Source organism: Aulonocara sp. 'chitande type north' Nkhata Bay, linkage group LG17, assembly GCF_057382095.1.
Source record: "Aulonocara sp. 'chitande type north' Nkhata Bay isolate Kocher_YH1m ecotype deep benthic linkage group LG17, A_spYH_male_GT1.1, whole genome shotgun sequence".
Classification (NCBI taxonomy): Eukaryota; Metazoa; Chordata; class Actinopteri; order Cichliformes; family Cichlidae; genus Aulonocara; species Aulonocara sp. 'chitande type north' Nkhata Bay.
This window is the reverse complement of record NC_141360.1, coordinates 40,005,332-40,022,813: the sequence shown is the minus strand read 5'-3', so window position 1 is coordinate 40,022,813 and position 17,482 is coordinate 40,005,332. Positions and strand designations below refer to the sequence as shown.

The 17,482-nt window shown below is 42.2% G+C and overlaps 1 protein-coding gene across 4 annotated transcripts in view; it reads left to right on the top strand.

Moving 5' to 3' along the window:
• Positions 1-17,482, top strand: part of pde4ba (phosphodiesterase 4B, cAMP-specific a) — a 229,487-nt gene that overhangs the window by 149,469 nt on the left and 62,536 nt on the right. The window contains exon 1 of one of the 4 annotated variants that reach the window (XM_086270262.1): positions 1,923-2,627. The exons of the other annotated variants lie outside the window; for them this stretch is intronic. Within the exon in view, the coding sequence (XP_086126388.1) occupies positions 2,512-2,627 (116 nt within the window). The 5' untranslated portion in view covers positions 1,923-2,511. Of the gene's footprint in view, positions 1-1,922; positions 2,628-17,482 lie in introns of those variants that run through there. 4 annotated transcript variants of the gene reach the window in all.

The following is a 17,482-nucleotide window of genomic DNA, read 5'->3' as shown; positions in this document are numbered from 1 at the left end:
ACAGGAGGGAGGTTGAACGTCTGGTGTCCTGGTGCAGCCACAACAACCTGGTGCTGAATGCCCAGAAGACAGTGGAGATTATTGTGGACTTCAGGAAGCACACAGCCCCACTCCCCCCCATCATCCTGACTGACACCCCCATCACCTCTGTGGACTCATACTGCTTCCTGGGTACCACCATCACCCAGGACCTGAAGTGGGAGCCCACCATCACCTCCGTCATCAAGAAAGCCCAGCAGAGGATGTACTTCCTGAGGCAGCTGAAGAAATTCAACCTGCCAACACGGACGATGATGCAGTTCTACACTGCAATCATCGAGTCCATCCTCACCTCCTCCATCACCGTGTGGTACGCTGGAGCCACTATCAGGGACAAACAGAGACTGCAGCGTGTTGTGCGCTCTGCTGAGAAGGTGATTGGCTGCAGACTCCCATCTTTGCAGGACCTGTACACCTCCAGGACACTGCGGCGTGCAGCCCGGATCTCAGCTGACCCTTCTCACCCTGGACACAGTCTGTTTGACCTGCTCCCCTCAGGCAGGAGGCTCCGGTCCATTCGCACCAGAACCTCTCGCCATAAGAACAGTTTCTTCCCTAACCATATGACTGTTCCCATCACTAACACATGACCCTACGCTGTGTTCACTGCATCATTCCATGTTTGGCACTGATCACCACCTGCACTCATGCATATATCTTTCAACGTAGCACTCTTAATTCTTATTCTCATGTATATATCTCATGTATATCTCATGCACATATCTTCCCACGTAGCACTTTTAATTCTTATCCCTACTTTTATTTTTTTCCATGTCTATTTAAGTGCTATTTATGACACTATGTTTGCACTGAAGCACCGCAGCAATTTCCTAATGTTGTAAACCTGCTCAACATTTGGCAATAAAACCCTTTCTGATTCTGATGTGAAATGTAAACCTGTGTTACAGAGTCTACATGAACAAATGAGCTTCTTCTGCAGTTTCAAATGAAGCTCGTGGCTTAAATCTAAGACTGATACCCCCAAAATGAAGCTAAGTCTTCACGTTTATTCCCTTTCTACAAAACACACACACACACAAAACCAGTACTCACTGCTCTTTCTGATGACTTTGCACATTTTGTACGTGCTGCTATCCATCGCAAGCCTGTCATCAGTTGTCATGAAATGAGGGCTTAGCGATCAGTATAGCGCACAGTGTCAACGGGCACTGTGGCCCCCTGCAATGATGCCAGATGCCCCCTCTTTCTCACACAGAGATGCGCTGACAGTTAAGGTGGACCAGGTTTCAAATAGTGAATCGAAGCAGAAAAGAGCTTAAATATGTTGCTTAAAGGTCTTTATAATGTAGCCGCACAAGATCTTAGCATAGCTATACCTTACTCTATGACGCCATCACTGACTCGTCCTCAAAGATGTTCTCCAGTCTTTATATTTTGCTCGTAAATGCAGAAGAGACGTCGTTAAAGGGAAGTGTAATAATCTTTTATTGCGCTGTGCGTTCAAAAATGTGCAGCCGGTTCACAAGATACCATAAAAAGGAAAGAACGCTGAACCAATAAAATCTTTAAGCCTAAAACTTTTACCCAAATATGCAAACTTATTTCATATATTTTAAAATAAGTGAAACTAAAGCTCGAACCTTTGTGTACAGAGGGTTATTTCAGAGGCTTTTCAAGAAAAATGACATAAATCACAGTTTGTTTGCATGTAGTTATTTTTGAGTAGCTGAGTGTGTGAGTCCTCGTGCTTCTGGATGTTTTCTGTAGATACAAAAAGCTGGCAAAGGTTGTGAATAATTACTCCACTCCAGTTATTCCAGTCCGCAACTTTGATGTTCCTCCTTACTCTGCTGGGCTGCACCGAAGGGAACAGAGCTCCATACACACACATGTTAAACACACAGCCGCTCAGATTCGCACACACACACACACAGCATGGGGAGGAAGTATAGTCTGTGACGAGGAGAAGAGTCCGGCAGAGAGGGGGCAGTGACAGAGTCAGACAGTGATCAGGGGCTGAAAGAGTTCAGTGATGTGACGTGCAGGCTGCTGCTTATACTGTTGTGACATGAGATCAAGTGTGGCGAGAGGGTGACTGGAGACGTGCTTGCTGCTTGTCTTGTACCTCGGAGAGAGTGGCTGATGGATAATGTGCTGAGTAACTTTTGTTTTAACAGAAGCTTTATAGGAAACAGTCGTTTTGATGTACTGTCATATATCGATATACAGGTTGGCTGGTTGTGTGTTGAAATGTGGTGAATGTGTGAGGAATGTCAGTTGTCAGTCTTTTGTAGTCGCATGCTTTTGTGACAAGGTGTGTGTGAGATTTGTTGTTGAATGCTGAGTGTCTGAGGTGTGTGTGCATGCTGCTTAGGTTTTAATAATGCTACAGTGTATGAGACATTTGTGCGCTTTGTGTGTGTGCGTGCTGAGTTTTTGAGGCTCTAACAGCAGGTTGTGCTTGTAGTTACATATGTGATAGTATGAGTCAGATAGCGTGTGCATGAGTTCATGTGTGTCGGGGAAATGTACCGGCGTTCACCCTGTGCCAGAGGAAGGGTTCATTTTGACTTCAGTGAGGAAGTCATCAGGAAGCTCCACGCTACAAACCACGGCCACACTCACAGGTTAGACGGTACACATACGGCCACACGCAATTCATGTTGTCATGCTGTGTTTTCACTCTGTCCAACTGTCAAACTAACTTTCCGATTTACTGTAACAAAGTCTCCTCTTGGGTGTTCACTCCTTCTAATCTCTGAGTGCCTCCCTTTGCTGTGTGTTTATCACTTTGCAGCACGAGCAGGCTCGCTTGCTCATTCATTAGCCCCTCCCATGTGAGCACTCCTGTGTTTCTTATCATTACATGAATACTTAGCTTCGAAAGCGAATGCACTGTCACATGTTTGGGTGGAGAAAAAAAAAGAAATCTTTAAACACAGCTGCGTGCTGTGTTTAAAGATAGTCGAGTATTTTGCCATGCAAATCAGTCTGGAAGTGCTGCAATGAATTTGTTTATTATCCAGACTTCTTTCTGGGCTTTTTTTAAGCCACGGTGTAAATATAGTCCAGTTTTGACTATCAGGCATAATAATAAGCAGCTGAGCCCGGGGACGTAACCAAAGAATGAAAAATAAATAAAAAAATATTGTGACATTGAAGGGTCTGTGATCCTCGCAGCCTAGAGCAATGGTGGTAAATTTGACTTTGTCTGCCCGTATCAGCGTTTAGTTCCAGCCCTCATCAACAGACCTATCTATATCACCAGTCATTCATGGCAAGTGGTAAATATCTGCTACTTTAGAACAGAAAGTGTTAAAGGAAGGTGATTTTGTATCAATTTACTTTCTTGCAGCATATTTGTTACAAAGTTTTCATTTGATTCAAAATGTAACAAATATTTGAATATAGTACTTGCCCTACAAGTATTATATTTGTTTTATAGAACATGTCTATAAGCTTAAATTGGGTGTAATGAAGGATGGCTGCATTAGTATTTGCTCTATAAATGTAATCATTTATTACGATGTTATTACTATGTTAGGAATTTGCTTTGATGAACAGCAAAACCTTAAAGCATGTTAAGTATTCATCAGTCATGTAGGCTGTTTCAGGGAGAAACTACACCAGTGTAAAAACTAGGCTGGGTCTCGCCCCAAGAGGGCTGACGGTATTTTGGCTTAGCAGGAGACTGATCAGGCTGCCGGGTGGGACTTTTTCAGTGTTTAGAGAGCGTGCAGATAAAAGAGAAACAACTAAATACAACCAAATTAGGCCTAGATGGCCTTAATGAATTAAATAAAATATCCCGAATTACACGCGAGAAGTAATTTTCTCTTGTATGCATTAAAGAATCACAATCTGTTTATTTCTGTAGACATTTAAGCAAAAATAGAAGGGGAAATGGGAAATGTAGTGTGTAATTGTGGATGTCTGGAGACGTTGGGCATCAACCTCTCGTTGGTTGGGTGGGTTCCACCTCTGTGACTGAGGGTTTCCTGTGGAAAGTACTGGACTACAGTGAAGAAAGGAGAAGTACACAAATGGTGCACTGTACTGAATCATTAGACAGGTAGACATGTGAGCACTGGGGAGTAATTGCCTTATGACTGCTTCCTCACATTGCTCTGTGTGTTGTGAGTGTATGTGCTTTTGTTAGTAGATCGTTGGATTACATAGTTACAGGCATGCAGCTGCCCTGTGGTGGTGGGTGTGGATGAGTTAACCTATATACTGTATGTCCCAGGGACTGTGTGTAGCATAACCAGCTGGAGCAGAAGATGGGCTTAACCAAATATTTGGCCGGTGACCTGGATTTCTATGGCATAATAACAAAGAGCAAAGCTCCTTGTATCTATAACAGAATGTTTTCTTGGGTGCTGGATCCCTTTTTTAAAATTCTTTTTATTATTTTAAGCCTATACCGATACAGGCTGAAAATACATCAGACCATGGGAGTTTCAGTTTCAAGCTTTGACTGTTGTGGAACATGCTGTTTATGCAGTTACAATAAGATCTGACTTTTGAAACCACATTTAAGTTCTCAATGACAAAGCCTCATTTGTGTGACCGTGACAAGAGACAAAGATGTGTGATTGAACCATTTACCCTCATCTTCTATTTGCTGCGTGTTAAACAGCTGTAGGCATTTGAAGCCAGATTCCTTTTTTATTTTGCTGACCCATTTTTCTCTGCAGCAAAGGATTTTGAATTACAGTGTTTTGTGCTGCTTGTCCATGGGTGGAGTGCAGCTCTGTGTTGTAGAGTTTGTGGTTTCCCAGAGTTTTATTTGCAGTGCACTTCACGACTCCCAAGTCTGCCGTGGTCAAGAACTTTGATTTCTGAGTGACTTGTAAAAGCTAAAATTTAGCCGCTGCTGCAATAAAGTTTGTATGATGATGATGATGGTGACTAATGTCAGCTGAAGTAATCAAAGGGCTGATGACAATAAGGGCTGATGGCTGAGCAGATTAAGACAATGGTGTTGAGGTGTTTGCTTTGGTACGTGCCATTATTCTGATCTGTAGTTAAAGAAATTTACTCTAACTGGCTACTTAATTTGTTACAACTAGTACAGGGTTGGATCGTCTTTTGTCTTAATTCTTGCTGACATGGATTCAAGACTATATATCAAGTGGTTTCTAGAGATTTGTCAGCTGCACATCCCAAAGGTCCTCTATGGGATTGAGATCTGATGACAGGTGAGGCAGCGCAGCAAACTCACTGTCATGTTCAACAAACCATTTTAAGGTGACATGGTGCATTACAACAGCTAGAAGTAGTCATTAGAAAATGGGTACACTGTGGAGAAAGACAATTAATACACAGTTGGTACTGATAGGCCCAAAGTGTATGTGACGGCCACCAGCCTGAAACTTTGATACAAGGCAGGATGGAGCCACGCTTTCACGTTATGTACGCCAAATGTGAACCTACAGCATCCAGAAGTTGCCAGAAATCCAGACTCATCACACAGGGCAACGCTGTCCAATGTTCCGTTGTACAGTTTTGGTGAGTCCGTCCAAACTGTAGCCTCGGTTTCCTGTTCCTATTCAAAGTCATTTGAATAATTTGAAACACTTCTTGTTAAATTACTTTCACGTTAATCTACATGGGCTGAAATCTATCGTCGCACCAGTTAACAAAATTCATTTTAATCCACGATCCGCCCACACGCTGGCATAAATCCCTGTCCTAATAATGACACAGCCGAGGTCTATTTACATAAAATGCTGCAAGTCTGACTGCTCGGCGCTGTTTTTGTCACCTGCTAAAGATCAGGCTTTGTCTGCTCGGCTGGTATCGGCACACAGTCAGCCTTGTTATCGTTCTCGGTTCACCTGCTTTGTGTTATCTTGTTGCCTTTGCATACAGTCAATGTTGTTGTTAGCAGTAGAGCAGGGGTGGCCAACTCCGGGCCTCGAGAGCCCGTGTCCTACAGGTTTTAGATGTGTCTTGATCCAACACAGCTGATTAAAACGGCTAAATGACCTCCTCAACATGTCTTGAAGTTCTCCAGAGGCCTGGTAATGAACTGATCATTTGATTCAGGTGTGTTGACCCAGGGTGAGATCTAAAACCTGCAGGACACCGGCCCTCGAGGCCTGGAGTTGGCCAAGCCTGCAGTAGAGGATAGTCGTTTCTGGACTGGTTGCACTTTACTATAAACCACTTGTCCTTTGGTGCAAGAAAAATAAAACTACGGACATATCAGAAGGTTGGTGGTTTGAAATCCCTCCAGCATCCTTGGGGAACATAGTTAAGCGATTAATCCCTTGATGCATCCATCAGCATGTGAGTCTGTGTGTGATGGGTAAAAAGCACTTAAAGTGCATAGAATACAGCATTGATGTGTGTTAAACTAAATGTGGTTTATAACAAATGGATTCAGCCTCAAGCCATCCTCAGTGCAATTTGAGAAAAATTGTAATGACAAATTTAAATACCAGCTGAGGTCTAAACACTGATCAACAACGAGGAGTCTTTGTTATATGACAGAAAGCATCTGCAAGTCATAACAAAACGAAAGGAATCGTGAAAAACAAGCAGAATAAGTCATCAATTGAAGCCAAGATATTAACAAAAAATGCAAAAGAAAAATAACAAATGCATTTACACAAAACTTTCAGCACAACGTGGCTGTAGCGTGAAGTGTTTCGACTGCCCGGTAGGAGCAGAAAAACACTATATTAATACCAGATCATTTACTATTATTTCTCTTTGTCTAGATTTTTAGTACAAATATATTTCTCTTTTAGTTCAGACGTGCCATTTCTTCAGTGGTTCTCTGCTCTAAATAACATCACAATTCAATTACACCACCTTTAGCTCCTGATTCTTTATCATCACCGCCATCATCACACCTTTGGCCTGTCTCACTGACACGAAGGCCAGCATATATAGGCTGCAAAATGACTTGGAACGAGAGCGTCTGCTCCACGACTCCGTGCCTAAATGAGCATGTATAATGACTTGGTGCAAATCACGATTATGTTACTGACCTCGTTTCTAATAATAAATCCTGTTTCTAGTTGGATTCTAGTATCTAGTTTCATTGTTGCTTTTCTACTTTTTTTTTTACAGTTTTTGAAAAAAAGCCACGTGATACTTTTTAATTCTCATCGTGGTTTTATATAGATTTATTTTTCTTCCATAAAGTGGTTTCATAGCTATAATTCTGGATGTGCTTGTTTTTTGTTTGGGTGCTTTGCAGGGAGACTAGATTGTTGATGTAATAAGGAGGGCTTTGACGAAATTTGACCTAAGTTAATTAATATAAATACTTTTGCTAATGCTTGTTTTGGGTCAGTGGGAAAAAATGCAATGTGGGCTGGTGCCAGCATAGTTTTACACAGAAGTGATATTAAAAAGCTCTATTTCTAGCTCCTAAAATGTAACTGTGCATGAGGGCTACAGGACACCACATGGGAATTTCAAGCACTGTGACTCCCGTGTTCCCTCCAAGAAGTTTGCAATGCCAGCAAACATTGCTGATAATGAAGAAAACATGAATTCAGTTTTATTTATACAGCGCCAAATCACAACAACATTCACCTCAAGGCACTTTATATTGTGAGGTAGATCCTACAATAATACATACAGAGAAAAACCCAACAGTCATATGACCCCCTATGAGCAAGCACTTTGGCGACAGTGGGAAGGAAAAACTCCCTTTTAACAGGAAGAAACCTTCGACAGAACCAGGCTCAGGGAGGGGTTCTGCTGCGATACCAGTCCAACTACATAAAAAATATAGACGTGTATAAGCCTTATCAATCTGTGGCTAGACAAATGTAGTCCAGTTTAGTGTCCTCCTTAAATAAACAGATGATTTAAACAAAAAAACTATAATTCTTATAATTCACATAGTGGGGTAGAGTAGGTCTGTGCTATTGTGACACTGTTGAAGACAGTTTGGAGCTAATATAAGTCAAACAAATAGAAGGACAATTGCAGTGTTTTGCATTTTAAATTGCTCTTTGAATGTTTTGCCAAATACTGACAGAGTATCATCTGACTGCTTCTTTTACTGAAAATGAGATGTGTATACATGTATATCGTAGGTGAAGGTGGCATATCAATAAAAGTCTAAGGTGCTCGGAAAGAAAAGCATCTGGACTAATTTAGGTTTCTTGAAGACGTTTCATCCGAGAAGCTTCTTCAGTTCAAAGAGCAATTGGTGGAGAGTTCCAGATTTAAGCCCTGTGGGAGTGTCCCCCCAAGAGGGTCATGGACCCCCTGTTGATCCTCTACCTAATCACACGAGCCAAGATGTGAAAACAGGTGTACTTCACAATCAGCCAAGGTTTCAGGTGACTCCATTGTGAAACCTAGCCCTACCTTATCATGTGATTTACTGAGGTGATAGGGGGTCCATGACCTCTTGGGGACACCCCCATAGGGCTTAAAATCTGGGACTCTCCACCAGTTGCTCTTAGAACTGAAGAAGCAGATGAAACGTCTTCAAGAAACCTAAAGAAGTCCAGATGGTTTTCTTTCCAAACTCCTTAGACTACCATGACCTGGATGACTGAGATCCTTCACAGACATATCAACAAACTTTAGCTGAGTGTCGAGTTCGCTCTTTGGTGGTCATGAGATAATGACCTTGCATAGTTTGTTTTCATGATCTCCAGATTGTTAAAGGCGAACACTTTGTGCCTGAGGTGTATAAGCTTATGGGTTGGGAACTGTCTGCTTTAGCATGTCCTGGCTAGCTCGGGTAATTAACCTATTTTTAGGTTTATCTGCTCGTGTAAGGAAATTTGTCTGAGATCGCTGGAACATGAAACTTAGCTGCTATTTTTGCTTACTCTGATGGGATCATTCAATCAGCCCATCAGTTCTTCTGGGGTATTGCAAAACTCTGGCATATTACCCTGAGCCAGCTGGTTAGACAGAAAGGATTTTTTAGGATATGTTGCCTGGCCCACGCTTCTCTCCCCTCCTGTAGTCACAAACGTTTGCAAGGAGTGGAGAGATTTTTTTTTCTCCTTTTTTGGAGCTGACGACTGTTAACATTAGTAGTGCTGGTAGTTTAATAACATAATAAAAGCCTTTTTCAGTGTGACTTGAAGAAAAATTATTTGAGCCATTGCCAACGGTGTGAGAAACAAGAGGTGTTGCCATAGCATGACTGTTTTCACAGCCCAACAAACACATGGTCACCGGTTTCCCCTTACCATAACACACAGGAAGGAAGTGATCACATTAACGTATAAGAATGCTTTTTTTCTTTCTGTCACACACTCTGGCTCTCTGTTATTTGCTGCTTTTCTATTTATAACAGAAAATTTCATGTACAGATGAAAGTGAAAAAGAAATTAGACTGAAGTCTGTGATCCTTGTTTCAATACTACTTTAATTATTATGCATGAACTTTTAGTTTTGATCCAAACATTTACTGTAAATCCAAAAGTCGATGCAAACTGGGCCTTGTTCGGAATCTTTTCTCCTGAGACTGTGGTTTCTTTGTGGTTTTATTATAAATAATCTCTCTGTTCTGTCTTGAGATTGACACCCAAGTAACAAGTAAGTGCTAAACAACAATGTGAAAATAAGGTGAGATCGATGAGGCATTATAATCCAAAACTTTATAGTCTGTTTCAGCTCTTTGTTCCATTCTGCAGCATTAATGTTTTAGTTCAACCTTGTTCACCTTTACAGCAGCAGCAGCAGGGTGCTCATGAAAAAAATGCTGCGCTTCACCTGCCCACCACCACGGGCATGTTGGAACATGCAAAAGTCTAACTGTGACCGACAGTGTTGCTGAAAGTGTAAATGAGAAGCTGCTGTGATAGTGAGTGTGCTACAACAACTCAACAAGTGAAACGTCTCATTACGTGCTTCTCACCTGGTAGAAAGTTTCTATCTGGCTATTCAGCAGTTTCATTACTAGTTTTGATTATTAAATCGTTGGTACAAATAGAGTATTACACTTGAAACTTTGACTCATATCAGAGGTACACACCTGAAAAACTTTGCCGAATTAGCAATACTTGGTTTGGGGAGAGCTACGAAGTACAGCTGTCTGTTCACAGCAAAGAAGTTGTGCCTGTGTGTGTCAGCCCGGTGCTTAAGCTTCCTCTTCCAGTCCAGAGACATCCATGTTGTTAACTGATGAGCCTAAACTGTCTGTAGGTGTGCATCTCTCTAGATCAGGCTTGGCCAACTCCAGGCCTCGAGGGCCGGTGTCCTGCAGGTTTAGATCTCACCCTGGGTCAGCACACCTGAATCAAATGATTAGCTCATTACTGGGCCTCTGGAGAACTTCAGGACATGTTGAGGAGGTCATTTAGCCGTTTAAATCTGCTGTGATGTATCAAGGACACATCTAAAACCTGCAGCACACCGGCCCTCGAGGCCTGGAGTTGGACACCCCTGCTCTAGATGAACCGGGCGCTTGTCATGTTCCATTAATACGTGAATTGACGTGAGCTCTAATTGAAAGCTGGACTGTTTTAGATCTTTGGCTGCGGATTGGTTTCTGTCAGTCCCCATGTGCCTTACCTCACCAGACAGGATACTGAGCAGTCCAGCTCTACCAGTAAATGCGAGTCAATCAAATAGTGAGTGTCTCTACTGTCAACCTGAAACAACACCATTGTTTCACAGCTGGGAAGTGGAGTCATTTCCTTGGAAAAAGACTTACAATTTTTGTCACAAATATTCCATTCGTCCTCACTATCTCCACTTTGTTTTGCTTCTGTTTACCACAGGGACTTGTTGTGACAACAGAATTTCAAATAAACACGTTCCACTTAAAGCGTTGGAGGGGTTTAGCTTCTCATGCTAAATTTGGGCCAAACGCAACAAGCTTTTTACTGCATGTCCCTGGTAATCATTGATGGGGTTTACATAAAGTGGACTTTGTTTGCTGCTCTAGTGAGACTTTATTTATATTTTGTTCAAATAAATTAATGGTTTGATTTCCCAGGATAGTCCTGAATCCAGTGGTAATGTTTTTTTATTTCTTTTTTGACTAAATGAAATGGCTCATTTGAGATATTATTCATATTGAGAGTTATGCATATTATTTGACTGAGTTGCGATGTGTTAGGATCAGCTCCAAGATAATCTGCTTTTGAATTTGAAGTTATTTCGATGTTTGTCTTCACTCTGTTTGATTGGAAAATTGCAGTCATTATTGCGACCATGTTTTATTTGGACATTTTTTTGTGTCTGGCTGCAGGAAGATTAGCATCAGAGGCCAAGGACGATCCAACAAAATGAAGCCACGATTAAATAAACATTGAGGAAATTTCTCTGCTTCTGTTATTATGTCAGCTTAGTCCATCACTCTGCTCATCACCCAGACAGATGCAGCTACATTATGGGAAAGGAATGTCGTCTTTATAGTAAATTACTTGGGGGTCAGAAGGGCCATTTCCTGATTGTGGTATAAAAGAAATACACCCTGAAACTTGAATGACTTACCCAGTATCTTAAACATCACAATTACTGGGAAAACCTATTTCTAGGGAACTGCTATTAGTCTGTGCCACCACCACAGTTCCCTGAAAGTTTACAGATAACATATCTAACCCTATCATACCCTAACCCACAGTTGTGCGTCATGGAACCTGGCGACACTTTGATTCATTTAGTTTCTGTTCACACATTGTCAGATTCAAAGACATGCTACTTTGCCTCTTTACCTTGAAAGATCATTATTAAAATGACAGGACTGTGGCTGTCCTTGCTCTCATCATGCCTAACCCACAGGCCTGCCTGTGGTTGATAGAGTAAGGACTGAAACGTGCTAATGTCGACCTTTCTCTATACATAAACTTCAAAGACAAACATGGGTGAATGATATGAGAGTGGATTCCCAGACCAGTTCACTAATCCACTAAATCACCAGGATGCCCCATTCAGTAGGAAATCGTCTTTGTTCCCAAGGTCTCCCTTTGTATTGTTTTTGAGGATAAATGATTGGATATCCCTTCTTTGTCCTGTTAACAAGACCGATGGAAAACACAGCCATAAGAAAAATGGGGTTATTTTTCTTCACTAATTACTTGAGACAACAATCACAGAGAAGTTACAGACAGACCCCCAGAAAATAGTGGAAAATCTTGAACCATTCACCACAACATTGAGTTGATTGGTGGCTCTGTTGTGCTGGGCAAGGGCATTTTGTTGGCATGGGTCTACTTCCTCTAGATCAGTGGTTCTTAACCTTGTTGGAGGTACCGAGCCCCACCAGTTTCATATGTGCTTTCACTGAACCCCTCTTTAGTGAAAAATAAAATATGATTTTTTCCAATTGAAGACATAGATATGTTTTTAACTGGTGCACAAAATGAGCCATGCATGTCACGGTGGAGGCTCTGCCGAACCCCTGAGACCGACTCACCGAACCCCTAAGGGTTCGATTGAACCCAGGTTAAGAACCACTGCTCTAGATGAAAGATCACTGAAGTTCAGTTTGAGAAATACGGGGAGCAAAAGGAGAGTTGGGATTTGGATCTGCCATTAACTATAATTCTGATTAGTTTGTAATAATAGGTCATTTAATATATCATCTAGGTTTAAAATGTTTGATATATGAGATTTCAAACTGCTACACAGCAGCAAAACAGCTATGTGCTATGTACAGGTAGTGGGGCTATCCTTAGCATTAGCTGAAATTGAAGTTGCGCTATATCCTACTGTGTACTGCTGCTACATGTGCAGCAGTTAATTTCGTGTCAAGCTGTTGGCAGCCACCACATGAAAAAACAGATTAAACATGACCTTTGCACAAAGAGAACAAACTTTCACTTTATTTTTAAACATGCTAGTTAGCCTGCTAGCTAGTTAGCCTGCTAGCTTGACCACTTGATAGCTTGAAGTAGTTGACTTTCTAGACTGAAGAAATAAATAACAAGTTCTCACTAAGCTAACATTACCTACATAACTCCATAAACATAATAGCAAAGGTGGAAAACCTTTTCCTTCCACTATCACCTCACTTGACATATACTTCACATTCACCAAGGATAACTTCACTCCACTACTTATCTTGTGTATTCAGTGGCTGCTTTCTTTGTTTTATCCTCCCTGTGTAGATAACACTAAGGAAACAGGCTTTCAGCATTTCCATTCTGCAAGTGGAGTTGCACAAAGAGTGTAAAGAGATACACGTTAAGCTATTAGCCGGAGCTTCGAAAGGTTACCTCCATGTAGTAACTTTAACTTGGAATATATTTAACTTGGAGGAACTTATAAGTTCACTCTTAAGTTTTTCCAAGTTAAATATATTTGGCATTCCCTATATGGTCGTGTGGGTTGAAATAAGTGCTACCTAGGGACAAGAAAGCTATAAACACTCAGATAGCCACAAGAGAGTCATTAGTTTTTGATAATATGCAGTTTTTATGAGAAAATAAGGCTGAATGTTGGCATATGAAGGTCAGTTCAGGTTTGAATTGCTTTGTAGTCCGAATTAACTGACAGATTGGTTGCTGAAAATCTTATCTTTGTTTTCTTAGAAGAGATAATGATACAATAGTTTTAAAGTGTTTTTGTCTATATGTTATTGACTCCATTTACATATAGAGTATTTAAACATACTTCACTGAAGAGGTATGTGCCACCCTGCATGGACCTCTTGCTACTCCTTTGAAGCTGGGCAACATGTTGGCGTCACTGGACAAAATCCACAATAACCTTTCAGCACATTTTTAATCAAATAACCCGGGAGAGATCTACACTCCTGCACCTTCAGGCTTTAGAAATAAAGTTTTTGGGGATTCAGCTTGAGCCAATCACAGGTGTTTGACAGAGAAAGGCTTTCAGTTCGGGATGTACTGCAATCCACAGTGTTGGAAAGAGCTTTCATCCTGGAAAGTGGCCATAGACATTGGAAGCACCACTGCACTTTGGCCAGTTTGGGGGGTTAAATAGAAAGAAAAGAGCTGCAGGACGTGGTTTTTGTAAATTTAAATCACATTCTGGTGATTTTTCTTAACTGACTATTTTCCCTCTTATAGGTCTGTGAAGGTTCTCAGTCATCCAGCTCATCGTAGTCTAAGGAGCTTGGAAAGAAAAGCGTCTGCACTTCTTTATCAAAATTCTAATTCAAATTTTATTTGTCACGTACACAGTCATACACAGTACGATATGTAGTGAAATGCTTGGACAACTGCTCGTGACCTAAAGAAAACAAAAAAGGAAAAGGCTATGAATAAGATAGGAAATAAATATGAAAAATTAAAAAGGGTAAATTTAACTAGGAAGGAATAAAATATAAATTAAGGTTAAAAATGAAATAACTGTACAACACAAATTAGAATGAAGGGTAAATTTAACTGGGAGAATAAGATAAAATATATAAATTAAAGTTGAAAATAAAATAACTGTACAACAAAATACACAATATAGAACTATATAAGAATGTATGAAGAAATATAAATAAATATATACACAATAACAGCAGCATATACACAATAACAGCAGCGTGATTTAAGTAATGAAGTGAAAACAATGTCCAGAATGTCCAGTGTGTGTGTAAGAACTGTATGTGTGGGTCAGTACTGTGTGGTGGTGTGATTGAGAGACCGTATCGCCTGCGGGAAGAAGCTCCTCCTCAGTCTCTCTGTGTTGGTCTTCAGGGAGCGGAATCGCTTTCCTGACCTCAACAGAGAGAACAGTCTGTTGTTGGGATGGCTGAGGTCCTTCACGATCTTCCTGGCCTTGGTCCAGCACCGCCTGCTATAGATTGAGTGCAGGTCAGGGAGCTCGGAGCGGATGGTGCGCTCAGCTGATCGCACAACCCTCTGTAGAGCTCGTCTGTCCTGCATGGTGCTGTTCCCGAACCAGGTTAAGATGTTTCCCGTCAGGATGCTCTCTATGGTGCACAAGTAAAAGTTCCTGAGCACCTTGGAGGGCAGTTGGAAGTCTCTCAAGCGTCTGAGGTGGTAGAGACGCTGACGGGCCTTTTTCACCACGGTGTTGATGTGACAGGACCATGACAGGTCCTGCGTGATGTGAACTCCGAGGTATTTGAAGCTGTCCACTCTCTCCACTGGGCACTCGTTGATGACGGGGGTCTGGTAGTTCCTCTCCTGCTTAGTGCTGAAGTCCACTATCAGCTCCTTTGTCTTACTGACGTTTAGAAGGAGGTTGTTCCTCTGGCACCAGTTCTCCAGATTCCTAATCTCCTTCAGGTAGGCCGTCTCGTTGTTATCAGAGATCAGGCCCACCACGACGGTGTCGTCAGCAAACTTGATGATGGTGGTGGAGCTGGTAGTGGCCACACAGTCATATGTGTACAAAGAGTACAGCAGGGGGCTCAGAACACACCCCTGGGGGGCTCCAGTGCTGAGAGTGGTGGAGGCTGAGACATGTCCGCCCATCCTTACTGCCTGTGGTCTGCCAGTTAGGAAGTTGGAGATCCACTGACACATAGATGAGCTGAGTCCCAGATGCTCCAGCTTGGTGGTGAGTGTGGAGGGAATTATGGTGTTAAATGCAGAGCTGTAGTCTATGAAGAGCATTTTAACATAATTCCCCCTTCTAGTGTCCAAGTGAGTGAGTGATGTGTGGAGGAGATGAGAGATGGCATCGTCTGTGGAACGATTTGGACGGTAAGCGAACTGTAGTGGGTCCAGTGTGTCTGGTAGTGAAGAAATGATGAAGTCTCTGACCAGGCGTTCAAAGCACTTCATCACTACTGAGGTGAGGGCTACAGGGCGATAGTCATTGAGAGAAGCAGGGTGGGGTTTCTTCGGGACAGGAACAATGATGGACTCTTTGAAGCATGTGGGGATCACCGACTGAGATAAAGAGATGTTGAATATCTCAGTGAACACAGGAGCTAGCTGGTATATGTGCAGTCTCTTAGGATACGACCTGGGATGCCGTCTGGTCCTGCTGCTTTCCTGGTGTTCACTCTCTTGAAGGCTCTCCTTACTTCATGCTCGGAGATGACGAGCACGTTTCCGGTGCTGGCAGTATCTTCCTGTCTGCAGCCGTTAGCGCCGCTAACACTAGCATTGTTGGAGACCTTAGCTGCAGCCTCGAAGCGAGCATAGAAAGTGTTCAGCTCGTCTGCCAGAGTCACGGCCGCGTTCGTCATACCGGTTGTTGGTGCTTTATAGTCCGTTATTGTCCTTAGTCCCCGCCACAGGCTCCTAGAGTCACTCTGTTGGAGTTGTGACTCTAGTTTCCTCCCGTAGCGCTGCTTCGCCTCTTTCACCGCCCTCCGCACGTTATATGACGCGGCTTTGTACGGGTCCATGTCCCCCGTCATGAGTCCCGTGTTGTAGGCAGCGGTGCGGGATCTCAGAGCGTCGCGGATGGTTTTATCCACCCACGGCTTCTGGTTGGGAAACGTTGTGATAGTCTTTGTCTCCACGGTAACACTTGAAGACGTTTCACCTCTCATCCTAGACCTGAAGAAGCTTCTCGGATGACAAAGACACTTTTCCTTCCAAGCTCCTTAGACTTTCCTGGTATGACTTTTCCACAGGTCTAAGCATACTATGCTGTCTATACACTTTAAATTGCTTTTAGGACATCCAATCGTGTGGTATTGCTAACAAAAGACAAAGGCTGTCATGACTGTGTGTTGACTGTTTGTGTTTTCCTGTTGTGTAACGGTACCACCACAACACCTTCTTCCATGACTCACATTAGCATAACATCCCTCTGATGGGATATGACTCAACGTGAGGTTTAAGTGTTCTCAAATTGAGTCCACGTTTTCCACTCTAGAGGTTTTGTGCCTCCACTCCAACTTTTGCTTTCGTTACATTTACCTGACAGCATGTGTTAACAGACAGATTTAGATGTTGTTGCCTACAACAAATGAGCTTATTAAATATTATGAGATAAATCCCGAACATCCACACCAAATGGGTGTGGATGCAGGTGCATGTCGCCATAAATAAGAAAACAGCTCACACCACAGAGTTACGTACTTTTTGGTGTTACTTGTGTATTTTTGTACCATTTCCCTTTCACCTCTCACATTATGCCACTATCTTCCCAGTACCAGTGGAATTATGGGATTTTATGTAAACTATTATTGCTCCTGTATCTCCGTAGCAGCTTGTTTTACACTCTGTCGTAGCTTTGAATGCCTTGAATTGAGCAGATGTGTTAAAGCTGTTTAATTTCCCCACATATGTGCTTTTAATCAGTCACATCCTTCTAATTATCATGAAATTGTCATTATTTTAATCTTACAGTCATTTTAAAATGAGTTTTTCTTTTTTCAATAACTTTAACATAAACACAGCTTACATTGATATGTAATTCTACATTTTGGCCTGCTGGCTGGCAGTAAGGATGCTATTGCACCCTCACAGCAGCTGCGTCTCTGCATGTCTGTGACTCCTTGAACCGCCCATGACATGAAGTCGACGGTCCATCGATGGGAGGAGCCGAGAAGCAGAAAGTGTATGCTGCGGCTTGTTTGTGTTTGCCCGTGATTGTGATGCAGTTAAACGGAGCTTGTGCTCGTTGAGGTTTTTATTGTCTCATTTACTTCCTG